This window comes from Anas acuta (assembly GCF_963932015.1).
Source record: "Anas acuta chromosome 2 unlocalized genomic scaffold, bAnaAcu1.1 SUPER_2_unloc_1, whole genome shotgun sequence".
Taxonomy (NCBI): domain Eukaryota; kingdom Metazoa; phylum Chordata; class Aves; order Anseriformes; family Anatidae; genus Anas; species Anas acuta.
This window is the reverse complement of record NW_027075980.1, coordinates 377,052-393,374: the sequence shown is the minus strand read 5'-3', so window position 1 is coordinate 393,374 and position 16,323 is coordinate 377,052. Positions and strand designations below refer to the sequence as shown.

At 63.2% G+C, this 16,323-nt stretch overlaps 1 protein-coding gene across 25 annotated transcripts in view; it reads left to right on the top strand.

The window, feature by feature from the left end:
- Positions 1 to 11,473, top strand: part of PLEC (plectin) — a 54,050-nt gene extending 42,577 nt beyond the window's left edge. For 24 of the 25 annotated variants that reach the window (XM_068668125.1, XM_068668124.1, XM_068668123.1 and 21 more), the window contains 2 exons: positions 747 to 4,127; positions 4,624 to 11,473. In XM_068668125.1, coding sequence (XP_068524226.1) covers positions 747 to 4,127; positions 4,624 to 10,947 — 9,705 coding nt within the window. In that variant the 3' untranslated portion in view covers positions 10,948 to 11,473. The remainder of the gene's footprint in view (positions 1 to 746; positions 4,128 to 4,623) is intronic. The other variant, XM_068668142.1, reaches the window with a different exon arrangement.
- Positions 11,474 to 16,323: the final 4,850 nt, after the last annotated feature.

The following is a 16,323-nucleotide window of genomic DNA, read 5'->3' as shown; positions in this document are numbered from 1 at the left end:
AGGGGACCCGGCTCACCTGCACGTGTGCTGCCTATGCCCGTCCCCAGGGCTGTCCCCGAGCTCGCGGTGCATGCAGCACGAGCACTCTGCAGCACGGCGCAAGCCACACACGAGCTATGTCGGCTCCTCGGTAGCCGGCTTGTCTGGAGCGGGCCGGCTGGGGACTCGGACCGGCAGGGGCGGTGCTGGTGCTTGGAGCGCTTTCCACATCGTCGAGGTTTTCCTGGCAGGGAAAGCGCAGCTGGCACCTTCCTCGCCCCAGCTCCCCTCTGTCCTGCTGCATCCGGCCGGGGCTCTCATTCCCCTCGTGCATGGGGCTGGGAGAGGCTCTGCCCGGACGGCAGTGGGCATGGTGGTGGTGTGCAAGCTGCTTGCATCCGTCTCCATTGCCTTGGGTTTGGCTCGCGCTCCATTCCTTGTCCGTGGTACGTGGGTCATCCTGCTTGTTGCACCGCTGTCCGGGTCCTGTCGCCTGTCTGCCTGCGCCCTGCTAAGTCAGATCAGTAGTCATGTGTCCCCTGTCTGCCATACGTCTTCTGGAAGCTGGCGCCACCGCCTCCAGCTCGTGGGGAGGCCCAGGGAGCCGACGCCATTCCATGCGCATCCTCCACCCCTCTGCCCCGGACCGTCCCGTGTCTCGGTGGTGCGTGGTTGTGGCTGGCATTGACGCCGTGGCTTGGTCGCATCCGTTGTGATTTCTCTCTCTTCCCCCTTCCTGTTTTCTCTGCACCCTCTTTCTCCTCCAGAAAGCCGCCGAGAAGCTGAAGGAGGAGGAGAGGAAGCGGCTGGCGGAGGTGGAGGCCCAGCTGGAGAAGCAGCGGCAGCTGGCCGAGGCCCACGCCAAAGCCAAGGCGCAGGCGGAAGCGGAGGCGCGGGAGCTGCAGCTCCGCATGCAGGAGGAGGTCACCCGGCGGGAGGTGGTGGCCGTGGACGCTGAGCAGCAGAAGCAGAACATCCAGCAGGAGCTGATGCAGCTGCGGCAGAACTCCGACCACCAAATCAAGTCCAAGGTCAAGCTCATCGAGGAGGCTGAGTACAACCGCAAGAAGGTGGAGGAGGAGATCCGTCTCATCCGCCTCCAGCTGGAGACCACCGAGAAGCAGCGGGCCGGTGCCGAGACGGAGCTGCAGGAGCTGCGGGCACGTGCTGAGGAGGCCGAGCGGCAGAAGAGGCAGGCACAGGAGGAGGCTGAGCGCCTGCGCCGGCAGGTGAAGGAGGAGAGCCAGAAGAAGCGGGAGGCCGAGGAGGAGCTGAAGCGCAAGGTGCAGGCCGAGCGGGATGCAGCGCGGGAGAAGCAGAAGGCGCTGGCGGACCTGGAGAAGCTGCGGCTGCAGGCAGAGGAGGCTGAGCGGCGGATGCGGCAGGCGGAGGCCGAGAAGGAGAGGCAGATCCAGGTGGCCCAGGAAGTGGCCCAGCGGAGCGCCGAGGCTGAGTTGCAGAGCAAGCGGCTTTCCTTTGCCGAGAAGACGGCACAGCTGGAGCTGTCGCTGCAGCAGGAGCACATCACAGTGGCCCACCTGCAGGAGGAGGCCGAGCGGCTGAAGAAGCAGCAGCTGGAGGCCGAGCAGTCGCGGGAGGAGGCCGAGAAGGAGCTGGAGCACTGGCGGCAGAAGGCCAACGAGGCGCTGCGGCTGCGGCTGCAGGCAGAGGAGGTGGCCCACAAGAAGACTCTGGCGCAGGAGGAGGCAGAGAAGCAAAAGGAGGATGCGGAGCGGGAGGCCCGCAAGCGTGCCAAGGCGGAGGAGTCGGCCCTGCGGCAGAAGGAGCTGGCGGAGGAGGAGCTGGAGAAGCAGCGGGAGCTCGCAGAGGGCACGGCCCAGCAGAAGCTGGCGGCAGAACAGGAGCTGATCCGGCTGAAGGCAGAGATGGAGAACAGGGAGCAGCAGCGCCTGCTCCTGGAGGAGGAGCTCTTCCGGCTGAAGAAGGAGGTGAGCGAGGCCATCCAGAAAAGGAAGGAGGTGGAGGAGGAGCTGGCCAAGCTGCGGGCCGAGATGGAAGTCCTGCTGGAGAGCAAGGCCAAGACAGAGGAGGAGTCGCGCTCCACCAGCGAGAAGTCCAAGCAGCGGCTGGAGGCTGAGGCCAGCAAGCTGCGGGAGCTGGCCGAGGAGGCCGCCCGGCTGCGGGCCCTCTCCGAGGAGGCCAAGAGACAGCGGCAGCTGGCTGAGGAGGAGGCTACCCGGCAGCGGGCTGAGGCTGAACGGATCCTGAAGGAGAAGCTGGCAGCCATCAACGAGGCCTCGCGGCTGAAGGCAGAGGCTGAGATCGCCCTGAAGGAGAAGGAGGCCGAGAACGAGCGGCTGCGGCGCCTGGCAGAGGATGAAGCCTACCAGCGCAAGCTGCTGGAGGAGCAGGCTGCCCAGCACAAGCAGGACATCGAGGAGAAGATCGCCTTGCTGAAGCGCTCCTCAGAGAGCGAGCTGGAGCGGCAGAAGGGGCTCGTGGAGGACACGCTGAGGCAGCGGCGCCAGGTCGAGGAGGAGATCCGCGCGCTGAAGGCCAGCTTCGAGAAGGCCTCGGCGGGCAAGGCCGACCTGGAGCGGGAGCTGAACCGCATCCGTGGCGAGGCGGAGGAGGTGCAGCGCAGCCGGGAGCAGGCTGAGCGCGAGGCCGAGAGGCAGCGAGCGCTGGCACTGGAGGAGGAGGGCCGGCGGCGGGAGGCCGAGGAGAAGGTGCAGGCCATCCTGGCAGCGGAGGAGGAGGCCGCGCGGCAGCGGCGGCTGGCCCTGGAGGAGGTGGAGCGGCTGAAGGCCACAGTGGAGGAGGCTCGGCGGCAGAAGGAGCTGGCGGAGAAGGAGTCGGAGCGGCAGATCCAGCTGGCACGGGAGGCGGCGCAGAAGCGCATCGCGGCGGAGGAGAAGGCCCACCTGGCCGCCGTGCAGCAGAAGGAGCAGGAGCTGCTGCAGACGCGGCGGCAGGAGCAGAGCCTCCTTGACCGGCTGCGGGAGGAGGCCGAGAAGGCCAAGCGTTTGGCCGAGGAGGCTGAGTTTGCCCGCAGCAAGGCCGAGCAGGATGCCAGCCTCTCTCGGCAGCGGGTGGAAGAGGCCGAGCGGCAGAAGCAGCGGGCGGAGGAAGAGGCACAGGCCAAGGCGGAGGCCCAGGCAGACGCGGAGAAGCTGCGCAAAGAGGCTGAGCTGGAGGCGGCGAAGCGGGCGCAGGCGGAGCAGGCAGCCCTGAGGCAGAAGCAGCTGGCGGATGCCGAGATGGAGAAGCACAAGAAGTTCGCCGAGCAGACGCTGCGGCAGAAGGCGCAGGTGGAGCAGGAGCTGACCAAGGTGAAGCTGCAGCTGGATGAGACGGACCACCAGAAAAGCATCCTGGACGAGGAGCTGCAGCGGCTGAAGGAGGAGGTGACCGACGCTGTGCGGCAGAAGGCCCAGGTGGAGGAGGAGCTCTTCAAGGTCCGGGTGCAGATGGAGGAGCTGGCGAAACTGAAGAGTCGGATTGAGGAGGAGAACAAGGCGCTGATCCTCAAGGACAAGGACAACACACAAAAGTTTCTGGCGGAGGAGGCTGAGAAGATGAAGCAGGTGGCAGAGGAGGCCGCCCGGCTCAGTGTGGAGGCCCAGGAGGCTGCCCGCATGCGCAAGTTGGCTGAGGATGACCTGGCACAGCAGCGGGCGCTGGCAGAAAAGATGCTGAAGGAGAAGATGCAGGCAGTACAGGAGGCCACACGGCTGAAGGCCGAGGCAGAGATGCTGCAGAAGCAGAAGGACCTGGCTCAGGAGCACGCCAAGCGGCTGCAGGAGGACAAGGAGCAGATGCAGCAGCGCCTGGCCGAGGAGACCGAGGGCTTCCAGAAAACCCTGGAGGCTGAGCGCCGGCGGCAGCTGGAGATCACTGCCGAGGCTGAGCGCCTCAAGCTGCATGTGGCAGAAATGAGCATGGCCCAGGCCAAGGCTGAGGAGGAGGCCAAGCGATTCAAGAAGCAGGCGGAGGAGATCAGCGGGAGGCTGCACGAGACTGAGCTGGCCACCCAGGAAAAGATGACGCTGGTGCACACCCTGGAGATCCAGCGGCAGCAGAGCGACCAGGATGCGGAGAAGCTGCGGAGGGCCATCGCCGACCTGGAGCAGGAGAAGGAGAAGCTGAAGCAGGAGGCGGCGTTGCTGCAGCAGAAGGCGGAGGAGGTACTGGGTTACGGGTCCCCTTGGTGGTGGTACGCGGGGCTACCTTCCTTCTCCCCAGCTGTCCCACGCCGTGTCCCAGGACAGTGGGTGCATGGGTGGCTGGACGGGCTCTGGGAGCTGGCCTCAGCGCTTGAGTTGGCTGCTGGCCTCTGCCCGGGGGCGTCCTGCCGTGCTCCTCTCTGCAGACAGGAGCTGTCCCCAACTCCGCGCCTCGGTAGCCGGGTGGCGAGTCCCTCATCCCACAGAAGAGCTTGTGTCTTTTCCCTGCTCGTTTCACCCACGTGTTGCCTGCTGTGGCTCCCTAACCCCAGTGCTGCTCCCTTAACCCTTACCCTGCGTAGTGGAGTGGTTGGGTGACACATCCCTAACCAGCACGGGTCCCCAGCCCAGCCCAGTAGCACCCTGCTGCCTGTCCTCCCACCCCCGCTGCCCTGCCGGTGCTGTCCTCCTGGGGAAACATTGCCATCTGACTGTGCTGTCCTCTCTCCCGCTCCAGATGCAGGTAGCCCAGCAGGCACAGCTCCGCCAGGAGACACAGCTCCTCCAGCAGACCTTCCTGACGGAGAAGGATGCCTTGCTGCAGAAGGAGAAGTTTATCGAGGAGGAGAAAGCTAAGCTGGAGAAGCTCTTTAAAGACGAGGTGGACAAAGCACAGAACCTGAAGGCAGAGCAGGAGCGGCAGCAGAAGGAGATGGAGCAGGAGAAGCAGCAACTGAAGGCCATGCTGGATGAAGCCAAGAAGCATCAGAAGGAAGCAGAGGAGAATGTTAGGCATAAGCAGGAGGAGCTGCAGCAGCTGGAGAGACAACGGCAGCAGCAAGAAAAACTCCTTGAAGAGGAAAACAAGAAACTTAGGGAGAGGCTCGAGCAGATGCAGGAAGAGCACAAGGCCGCCCTTGCCCAGACACGAGAGATCATGATCCAGACAGATGACCTGCCTGAGGAGGTTTTAGTTACAATGACACAGATGCCAGATATCAAAGCCGTGCCCAACGGCAGAGACGTGGTGGATGGCTTAGCACAAAACGGGGAGCCAGAGTTTGCCTTCGATGGCATCCGTCAGAAGGTATCTGCAGAGAAGCTGGCTGAGGCTGGCATATTGAGCAAGGAGAACTTAGACAAGTTGGTGAAGGGTGTTGTGAGTGTCGGTGAGCTCTCGCAGAGGGAAGACGTCAAGAAGTACCTGCAGGGCAAGAGCAGCATTGCTGGTTTGTTAATCAAACCCACCAATCAAAAGATGAGCATCTATGAAGCCATGAAGAAAAAGCTGCTCAGCCCAGGCACCGCGCTGGTCCTCCTGGAAGCGCAGGCTGCCTCTGGCTTCATAATTGACCCTGTGCGGAATGCGAGGCTCTCAGTGAACGAGGCGGTTAGAGAAGGAGTGATTGGGCCGGAGTTGCACAATAAAATGCTGTCTGCTGAACGAGCGGTAACTGGCTACAAAGATCCTTACACGGGAGACAAGATCTCCCTCTTCCAGGCCATGAAGAAGGAGCTCATCGTCAAGGAGCACGGCATCCGCCTGCTCGAGGCCCAGATCGCCACCGGCGGCATCATCGACCCTGTGCACAGCCACCGCCTCCCCGTCGAAGCTGCCTACAAGCGCGGCTACTTTGACCAGGAGATGAACCAGATCCTCTCCGACCCAACCGATGACACCAAGGGCTTCTTTGACCCCAACACACAGGAGAATCTCACCTACCTGCAGCTCATGGAGCGGTGTGTGACTGACCCGGACACGGGACTGTGCCTCCTGCCGCTCACTGACCAGGCGGCTGCGGGGAGAGAGCTGGTCTACACCGACCAAGAGGCCAAGGACGTCTTTAAGAAGGCCACAGTGACAGCACCATTTGGCAAGTTCCAAGGGAAGACGGTGACCATCTGGGAGATCATCAACTCTGAGTACTTCACTGAGGACCAAAGGCGGGATCTGATCCAGCAGTACAGGACTGGCAAGATCACAGTGGAGAAGATCATTAAGATCATCATCACGGTTGTGGAGGAAAGTGAGAGGAAGAGCCAGATGTGCTTTGAGGGGCTCCGGGCCCCTGTGCCTGCCGCCGAGTTGCTGGAAAGCAAAATCATCAACAAGGACCTCTACAACCAGCTGCACCAGGGCAAGAAGTCTGTGAAGGATGTGGCGGAGATGGAGTCCGTGAGGCAGTACCTGAAGGGCACCGATGCCATTGCTGGCATCCTAGTGGAGTCAACTGGCCAGAAGCTCACCTTCTATGACGCCCTGAAGAGAAACCTGCTGAAGCCAGAGATCGCCCTGTCCCTGCTGGAGGCGCAAGCTGCCACGGGCTACATCATCGACCCCGTGAGGAACAAGCTGTTCTCTGTTGACGAGGCAGTGAAGGCTGAGGCTGTAGGGCCAGAGTTTCATGAGAAGCTGCTGTCCGCAGAGAAGGCTGTGACCGGCTACAAGGATCCCTATACAGGCCAGACAGTTTCCCTCTTCCAAGCGCTGAAGAAGGGGCTGATCCCCGGTGACACCGGGATCCGTCTGCTGGATGTCCAGCTTGCAACTGGAGGCATCATCGACCCTGTGAATAGCCACCGGCTCCCGCTCGAGGTTGCCTACAAGAGGGGCTACTTTGACCCGGAGATGAACGAGGCTTTGTCCGCAGCCCATGATGAGATCAAAGCTTTCTACTGTCCCAACACCCAAGAACATGTCACCTACGCCCAGCTGCAGAAGAACTGCCACCGTGACAAGCAGACTGGCTTCTACCTGCTGCCCCTCTCGGACAAAGCCATCCAGTCACAGCAGGAGGAGATCTACACGGACAGCCAGGCAAAGGAGAGCTTCGATAAGGCGGTGGTGGAAGTCCCAGCAGGCAGCTTGAAGGGCCAGACAATGACTGTCTGGGAGCTGATCCACTCCGAGTACTTCACAGAGGAGCACCGTCGGGAGCTCCTCCGACAGTACAAGACTGGCAAAGTGACCATTGAGAAGATCATCAAGATCGTGATCACCATCATTGAGGAGACAGAGACCAAAAAGCAGGAGAAGCTGACGTTCACCGGTCTCCGGGCACCTGTACCTGCCAGTGAGCTGGTGGAGTCCCGCATCATCAGCAAAGCCCAGTATGAGCAGCTGAAAGAAGGCAAGAAATCAGTGAAGGAGCTCGCCGAGACAGAGGCAGTGAGGAGATTCCTGCATGGGAGTGACTGCATTGCCGGCGTCTACGTGGAGGCGACCAAGGAGAAGCTGAACATCTATGAGGCTATGAAGAGGAACCTGCTGAGGTCCAGCACTGCTGTGGTCCTCCTGGAGGCCCAGGCAGCAACTGGGTTCTTGATTGACCCCGTGAAGAACAGGAAACTGTACGTCAACGAGGCGGTGAAGGCCGGTGTTGTTGGGCCTGAGCTGCACGAGAAGCTGCTGTCTGCTGAGAAGGCTGTCACGGGGTACAAAGACCCCTACTCGGGGAACACCATCTCACTCTTTGAGGCCATGAAGAAAGGACTAATTGTCAAGGAGCACGCTATCCGCCTGCTCGAGGCCCAGATCGCCACCGGCGGCATCATTGACCCTGTGCACAGCCACCGCCTCCCCGTGGAAGTGGCCTACAAGCGCGGCTACTTTGACCAGGAGATGAACCAGATCCTCTCCGACCCAACCGATGACACCAAGGGCTTCTTCGACCCCAACACGCACGAGAACCTCACCTACATGCAGCTGAAGGAGAGGTGCATCGAGGATCCTGAGACAGGCCTGTACCTGCTGCCTCTGCGGGAGCCTGAGAAGCCGACGGTGGTAGAGACCACGCACGTGTACACGGAGGCAGAGACGCGAAAGGTGTTTGAGGAGACGCAGGTGGACATCCCCGTGGGCAGCAGGGCGGGCTCCTCTATGTCGCTGTGGGAGATCATGCACTCAGACCTGCTGCCCGAGGAGCAGAGGAAGCAGCTCATGGAGGAGTTCCAGTCAGGCCGTGTGTCCAAGGAGCGCATGATCATCATCATCATCGAGATCATCGAGAAGACTGAGATCATTCGGCAGCAGAATCTCACGTCCTATGACTATGTCCGGCGCCGCATCACAGCCGAGGACCTCTATGAGGCCAAGATCATCTCTCAGGACATCTACAACCTGCTGAAGCAGGGCTCCAAAACCTTCCGGGAGCTCCTGGACGTGGAGACTATCTGGAAGTATCTCTACGGGTCAGGCTGCGTTGCTGGCATCTACATCCCCTCTTCCAAGCAGAATCTCAGTATCTACCAGGCTTTGAAGAAGGGGCTGATCAGCTCAGAAGTGGCCCGCTCCCTCCTGGAGGCCCAGGCAGCCACCGGTTTCATGATTGACCCCATAAAGAATGAGATGCTGACCGTCGATGAAGCCGTCAGGAAGGGCTTGGTGGGGCCTGAAATCCATGACCGGCTCCTGTCCGCAGAGAGGGCTGTGACAGGTTACAGAGACCCATACAGCGAACAGAAGATTTCCATCTTCCAGGCCATGAAGAAAGACCTCATTCCTAGCGAAGAGGCCCTCAAGCTCCTGGACGCCCAGATAGCCACTGGTGGCATCATCGACCCACACCTGGGCTTCCATCTGCCCCTGGAGGTGGCCTACCAGCGGGGCTTCATCAACAAGGACACGTATGACATGCTGTCTGAGCCCAGCGAGGTGCGAAGCTACGTGGATCCATCCACGGATGAGAAGCTCAGCTACACGCAGCTCCTGAAGCGGTGCCGCAAAGATGAGGCCAGCGGGCTCCTCCTGCTCCCGCTCTGCGACACGAGGAAGCTCACTTTCCGCGGGCTGCGGAAGCAGATCACCGTGGAGGAGCTGGTCCGCTCGCAGGTGATGGACGAAGCCACTGCCCAGCGCCTCCAGGAGGGCCTCACTTCCATCGAGGAGGTCTCCAAGAACCTAAAGAAGTTCCTGGAGGGCACCAGCTGCATTGCCGGCGTCTTCGTGGATTCCACGAAGGAGCGGCTGTCCGTGTACCAGGCCATGAAGAAGGGCATCATCAGGCCAGGCACCGCGTTCGAGCTCCTGGAGGCGCAGGCAGCCACGGGGTACGTGATTGACCCCATCAAGGGCCTGAAGCTGACGGTGGAGGAGGCTGTGCGGATGGGCATCGTGGGCCCTGAGTTCAAGGACAAGCTGCTCTCTGCTGAGAGGGCGGTCACTGGCTACCGGGATCCCTACACCGGAAAGCTCATCTCCCTGTTCCAGGCCATGAAGAAGGGTCTGATCCTGAAGGACCATGGGATCCGCTTGCTCGAGGCCCAGATTGCCACAGGAGGCATAATTGATCCCGAGGAGAGCCATCGCCTCCCTGTGGAGATTGCCTACAAGAGGGGCCTTTTCGACGAGGAGATGAACGAGATCCTGCTGGATCCCAGTGATGACACCAAGGGCTTCTTCGACCCGAACACGGAGGAGAACCTCACCTACCTGCAGCTCATGGAGCGGTGCATCACCGACCCAGAGACCGGGCTCTGCCTCCTGCCCCTGAAGGAGAAGAAGCGTGAGAGGAAGACCTCCTCCAAGTCCTCTGTCCGCAAGCGCAGGGTGGTGATCGTCGACCCAGAGACAGGCAAGGAGATGTCCGTGTACGAAGCCTATCGCAAGGGCCTCATCGACCACCAGACCTACCTGGAGCTGTCAGAGCAGGAGTGCGAGTGGGAGGAGATCACCACCTCCTCCTCCGACGGCGTGGTGAAGTCCATGATCATCGACAGGCGCTCGGGGCGCCAGTACGACATAGATGATGCCATCAGCAAGGGCCTGATCGACCAGTCGGCCCTGGACCAGTACCGCTCAGGCACCCTTTCCATCACCGAGTTTGCAGACATGCTGTCCGGCAACATGGGTGGCTTCCGATCCAGGTCGTCTTCCGTGGGCTCCTCTTCCTCCTACACCGTCAGCCCGGCCCCCTTGAGAACGCAGATGTGGAGTGACCCGACCGAGGAGACGGGGCCGGTGGCAGGCATCCTGGACACGGACACCCTGGAGAAGGTGTCCATCACCGAGGCAATGCACCGCAACCTCGTAGACAACATCACGGGGCAGAGACTGCTGGAGGCCCAGGCCTGCACCGGGGGCATCATTGACCCCAACACCGGGGACAAGTGCTCTGTCGCGGATGCGGTGAACAAGGGCCTGGTTGACAAAATCATGGTGGACCGCATCAACCTGGCACAGAAGGCCTTCTACGGCTTCGAGGACCCGCGGACCAAGACGAAGATGTCAGCAGCCCAGGCCCTGAAGAAGGGCTGGCTGTACTACGAGGCCGGGCAGCGTTTCCTGGAGGTGCAGTACCTGACGGGGGGCCTGATCGAGCCTGACGTCGAGGGCCGGGTCTCCTTGGATGAGGCACTGCAGAAGGGCACCATTGACACGCGCACGGCCCAGAAGCTGCGGGACGTCAACACCTACTCCAAGTATCTCACCTGCCCCAAAACCAAGCTGAAGATCTCCTACAAGGACGCGATGGACCGGAGCATGATCGAGGACGGGACCGGCTTGCGGCTGCTGGAGGCCTCCTCCCAGTCCAGCAAGGGCTACTACAGCCCCTACAACGTCAGCAGTGCCGGATCCACCTCGGGCTCGCGGTCGGGCTCCCGGACGGGATCCAGGTCGAGCTCCAGGCGAGGGAGCTTCGACGCCACCGGCTCTGGCTTCTCCATGACCTACTCTTCCTCCTCCTTCTCGTCCTCCAGCTTTGGGCGCAGATACACGGCAGGTCCCCAGAGTGCGGTGGATGCAGGAGACTCCTCCATCACCCCATCCCTCCTGAGCGGGCGCTGCGGGCAGCAGGCGAGCGTGGCAGGGTTGTGGGCGCCTCCGCTCAGCGTGGCGTGAGGCTGCCTGCCCTGTCCAGCCTCCGAGGAGCCCGCCCGCCTCTCCTGCTCCGCATGTTGCAATGCTGCTGGCTAATCACTATTTTTTTTTTTTTTTAATTTTTAAACTCCATTCTTCCAAAGCAGTGCCTAAAGTTTAACCAAAAAGACTAATATATTAATATATACGATTGTTCTGACAGTATTTGTATATTAAGAGATGTGAGAGAGAACACACTACCCTCCCAGATCCGCAGCCCCGGGAGCTTGCTGCCGTTCGTGCCCTCTGCAGAGCAGATCCTGCCCAGCCACTCGGACACAGCGAAGCAGAACCTGAAAACAGTTTTGTGTTTTTGATCTAACCACTTAGCGACTCTTTTGTAATTAAAACCTACCGGCTTCACCCCCGCACCTTGAAGGAGGAGATGGCGCTGTCCCTGCGGCGTGCCCGGCTGCGATGGAGGAGGACGCTGCCGCGGGCTCCCCCCGCCGCTCAGCACCGGGCAGCCTGATCCGATCCCCTGCACCACCCTGGAGCCACCCGGACCCTTCCACCTGCCCTCAGCACGGCAAAGGGGCTCTGCACCCCTCCCGAGCTGCCCCAGCTCCTTTCCTTGGCCTCCCGGCACAGCCCTGCCGCCGCCGCGGACCCGGTGCCCGACCGTAAGTGCGCGCTGGCGCTGCCCGCTGCTTCCGCGCCATGCGGAGGGAGCTGCCCCGCACCGCCGCTGCGCCCACCCAGGGGCTTCGCTGCGTGCCCACCACCTCCGCCAGCCCGCCCGCTCGCTTGGCTTGCCCCACGCGCAGCGGCACCTGCACCTCGCTGTCTATCTCTATCTGTCTGTCTCTCCGTGTATCTGGGAAGTGCTCCGCACAAGGTCTGTTCCTTAACGCTGACGTAGCCTAACCAGCTGCCAGCCGCTCGGCAGCGCCCGCGCTGGAGCCCTGCTGACTCCTTGCTGCCACAGCCGGCCCGGGGCTGTGCGCGCCGCACGTGGTTTCTGCACCCAGACCCCAGCCCCCTGCCCGGCTGCGCGCCTGCCCCTCGCCGAGGCTCCTCCAGCCGCGGGAGCCTCTGCGTGGGGCGGGCCTGGAGCGCGCTCTGGCTGGAGGGAAAGCGGATCTCTAAAACCAGACTCCTCTTCCTGATGGGAATTCCTTTCCTCTTGGCTTTCCTCTCCTTCCCGTCACCCGCAATAACGCGCTCTCTCTCTGGCAGATGTCTTTTTCCAGTCCCACCAAAGATGTCCCCTTGCCGCTGGGCGAGTTCCTCAGCTGGGTCTCCGACGTTAGCAGGTCGTGGATCGGCTCGAGGGGAGCCCTGGACGCGGCAGCGCCTCGGCTGAGCTCACCTGCGCAGGTAATGCTGACCTTTCCCTACTCTCGGGGGGCTTCCTGGGGTCCTGCAGCTTGCGGGGCTGCTTCTGGGCTGCTGCTAGGGGGGGGCACGTCCTCCAGACTGTGACCGTGAAACGGCCACGGGGCGTTGCTTTCCTCCAGGCACGTGCAGGGGAAGCGTGGCCGGCGGTGGAGGCTTTCCAGCCGCGGCCGTGCCGGAGCAGTTCTGCTCCCCGCACGAGCTCCCGCTGTGCCCAGGCTCCGTGGGGGCGAGCAGGCTGGTGTGGGGCGGGCGCGTGGCGCTGCCGGCTGGGCTCAGTGGCTTCATCTCATGGACCAGTCCTCCTGTCTCATCCCATCTTTTCTGTTCGCTTTGTTTTAGTGTTGCTGGATGTCCATCCCAACTCCCCTCACCGCTGCCACGGAGCCCGTCCCCCAGTGCTGGGGCAAGTGGGACCGCACTTGAGGACACTGGGAAATGCTCCCTCTCCCTTTGCACATTGCCAGATCCCCGCTCAGAGACCTGGGGCCACGCTGCCCGGGTGCAGGAGGTGCTCCATGGCACGGGAGCCCCCGACTCACCAGCCGCCCCTGCCCCCTGGCAGCGCCTGGCCCCAGCCCCACCACATCCTCCACCGGTGCCCCAGCAGGGGCTGAAGCAATAAGTGAGGTGGCAGCGGGGGCTGTGCCTGCCTGGCCCGGCCCCCCTGGCCCCAGAGGCACCTGCGCGGTTGCCTGGCCCTCCCCTCGCCCCGTGCCGTGCACCCCGTCCTCCCTCAGGATCAGCCTCCACGCACGGTGCCACGGCTCGCTCGCGGATCTCCACAGCACCTCTCCTCCTTCCCACCTTCTCTCATTTCGCCATGTGTAAATCGATCATGTTACTCCTCAGCATTTGTTATTATTCTCATTATCCAGTTTTGCTTTTGCATGACATACTAACGTGGGCGATTCTGTAACACACCCAGCCCGAGCCAGGGCTCCCGCTCCTCTGGGTCCCTGCGCTTCCCTGATTTCCCAATCATTTCTCATCAGGGCAGCAGGGGCTTATCAATAATCCAAAAGCATCTCTTTTTTTGGGGGCAAAACACTAAAACCTGACTTGTATATACCGTGAAGTGTTTGTAAAACATGCAGTATGGACCCATGGCTCTCCCCAGTGAGGTCAGTAAAAGAGATCCTATGAAACCAGCCGGCAGCTCCGCGTGGTCTGTTCACCCTCCCTGCTCCCTGGTCAGCAGCCGTGCCCCGGGGGTGGGCCGGGGGCTCTCGGCCACCTCCTGCGCTCTGGGGCTGTGCCACACTGGGTGCTTGCTGGCGGGGTGGAGGAGGAGGCTGGCTGTCCAGCTGGGGCATGGCTGGGGCACTGGGACTGTGACCTGGGGCCAGCAGGACCCTGCTGCCTGCAGGCACTGCCCAGTGCCCGGTGTGAGTGCTGTGCCGGTGTGCTCAGTGCATGCTAAGCCATGCCCAGGCAGCCTCCCCGGTGCCACCGTGCCCAGACCAGGGCTGCAGGATTGTCCCCGGGGACCCCGGGCATGCTGCTGGCTGCCCTGGGCTCCCGGCACCGGGTGTGCTCTGCAGAAAGGTGAGTGTGGGCGCAGCGGGGCCCTGGGATGGCCCTGGGAAGCTGCAGCCCCTTGCCAGTGGCTCCCTGGTTTTGGGGATGGGGGGAGCAGCAGCAGGGGGGCACTGCTGGTGGCGTGGAGGCTTCTGAGGGTGCCTCTTGTGCACGAGCACCGCTCTGTCCCTCTGCGTGGCGCCGTGCCCCGAGCAAGGGCCTTGCTGGGGCTGTGCACAGCGGGCTGCCGGCCTCTGCTTGTCCCTGCGGTGCCACAGGAGCGTGGCTCACACAGCCGGGTGGTGCACAAAGCAGCGGGGATGGGTCCCAGTGCCTGGGGACACCCCGCGTGGCTTCCAGGACAGAGCAGCCTGGGCAGGCAGGGGCGAGCTGGGCGGTGACCAAGCAGCAGGGTTTGTGGGGACAAACCTGAGCGTGGAGGCACCTGCTCAGGAGGGTTTCCTGGCACTGGCTCTACCGGCACGTGAAGTCTTTGCAGCCCTGCAGGCCCTGGGCTGGGCCGGGTGCCAGGCACCACGCCAGGAACACCAGGGCTGGCACAGCAGGGCCGAGCGTGGCACGAGTGGGCTGCCGGGTGTGCAGGGGCAGCGCCTGCTCCGTGCGATGTTGGGGCCGGTGGGATCTGCCCAGCAGCAGCAGGACCGTGCTGGGGGCAGCTGAGCGCATCGGCCCTGTAGCAGCACCCGGGGAGGGTCTGGGCTGGCCCGGACAGATGGCAGTGGCTGGGGAGCGAGTTAATTGCCTTGTGCGTCAGCAATTAGCAGCGTGGTCCCTCCCCGCAGCATGGTGCGCTGGGACACGGCTGCTGGAGGTGGCAGGGGTGGGGGCACCGTGCGGGCACAGCCCTGGTGCTGGGGTGGCTGCAGGCTGCTGCGCCCATCCTGGTGGGCTCAGGATGGGTCCCAGCAGGGGGCAGCTCCCCAGGGTGGCACAGCCGGTGCAGAGCCTGCGCCCTGTGCTCATCAGCATCCCGGGGCTGTGCACGGCCTCACTGCCACCAGAGGGAATTCCTGCTGCCTCACCTCAGCCTTCCTGCCGCCCCTCGGGGCTGGACACCTCTCACAAACCCCATGAGTCCACTGAGACCCTCCTGCCCCTGTCCCTACCCCCCTCCATGGACGAGATACCCTCACCCGCAGACTCTCCTGGGTGGGGTTGACCTCCCCTTCCTGGGGCTGAGAATTGACAGCAAACCCTGAGCTCTGCAAATCCTGCAGGCTCCTTCTGGGAAGCCCCAGCCCCTGGGAGCAGCACCCGATTGCCGGAGGGGACCCCGTGCCCAATGCCCACAGCACCGTGCCCGTGTTGGCCATGGCATGGGCAGTTCCTGGCGTGGCAGTGGGGCCGGGCGGTGGGACCCCACTGCGGTGCCTGGCAAAGGGGCAGGTCCCTGGTGGGGTGTGCTGGGTGGGTTACCCCCCATACCCACACCTCTCTGGCTCCCACACACTCACTCCAGAGCCGCGTTGCTCCCTGTGCATGGGGCAGCACCGGTGCCTCGGTGTCACGCAGGAGGACTTGGCATCAGCCAGGCTGCCTGGTCCCACTGCTCCCTGCTGGAGCTGCTGCAGGTTTGCCCGGTGCCTGCAGCCCCGGTGGCCCCGGCGCAGCCGAGCGAGCACAAGCACCGCGCGAGGGAGCGCCGGGGCTGCAGCCGTGCCGGGGGAGCAGCGTCAGCAGCCACGGCACGGCACCGCGCGCTGGGAGCGGCCGAGCAAGCGTGTAATTGGGCCAGGCTAATTATGATGGATAACTCTATTATATTCCCGTTTTTAATGCGCCGCAGCTTAGCCTGCCCCGCTGACGCACAGGGCAGAGTTCACCCCTTTCAGCCCCCGCGAGCTCAGCGGCCGCGCAGCGTCAAAGCCTGGGTGTGCGGGGCGCTGAATGCGGTGCCCATAATGGCTGTCACTCAGCCCTGTGCGCACAAACGTTTGCAAACAGCCGGTGACCAGCTCACACAAAGCACTTGCGGGGACCCCGCCGACGCTCGCCAGGGGGGCTCGGTGCTCCCAGGTGCGTGGCAGCCGAGCCGGGCACCAGCACTGCCGCCGGCACGGATTGCCTTTGGCTCTGGGGTGCGCGTTCCCTTGGCTGCGGGGCCCCGTCCGGCCGCGGGGGACCTGTGGCTGCCGTCCCAAGCGGGGCCACGGCCGCCAGCTCGTCCCCGCTGGCACGCAGCGCCTGCCAGCTCCCTGCGCCCGCCGCCCCGGGCACTGCTGGCGCCGCGCTGCAGCCCGTGGCTCGCCGCGCTGGGAACGCTGTGTACAGCTTAGCGGGCAGCCACAAAGCAGCACCGGCCTCTCCCACGCCCCCCCTTCGCCAGGGTGCTGAACTTTTCTTTAGGGTGATAAACTGCCCCGCTCTGCTTCCTCTGCACGTGTGGAGCCCAGCAGCTCCCCTGTGGCCTGCCGCAGCCCCGGGGCACGCAGCCCCTTCTTGCTGTGGGGTGGCACGCAGCCCCCCAGCCCCCCATGG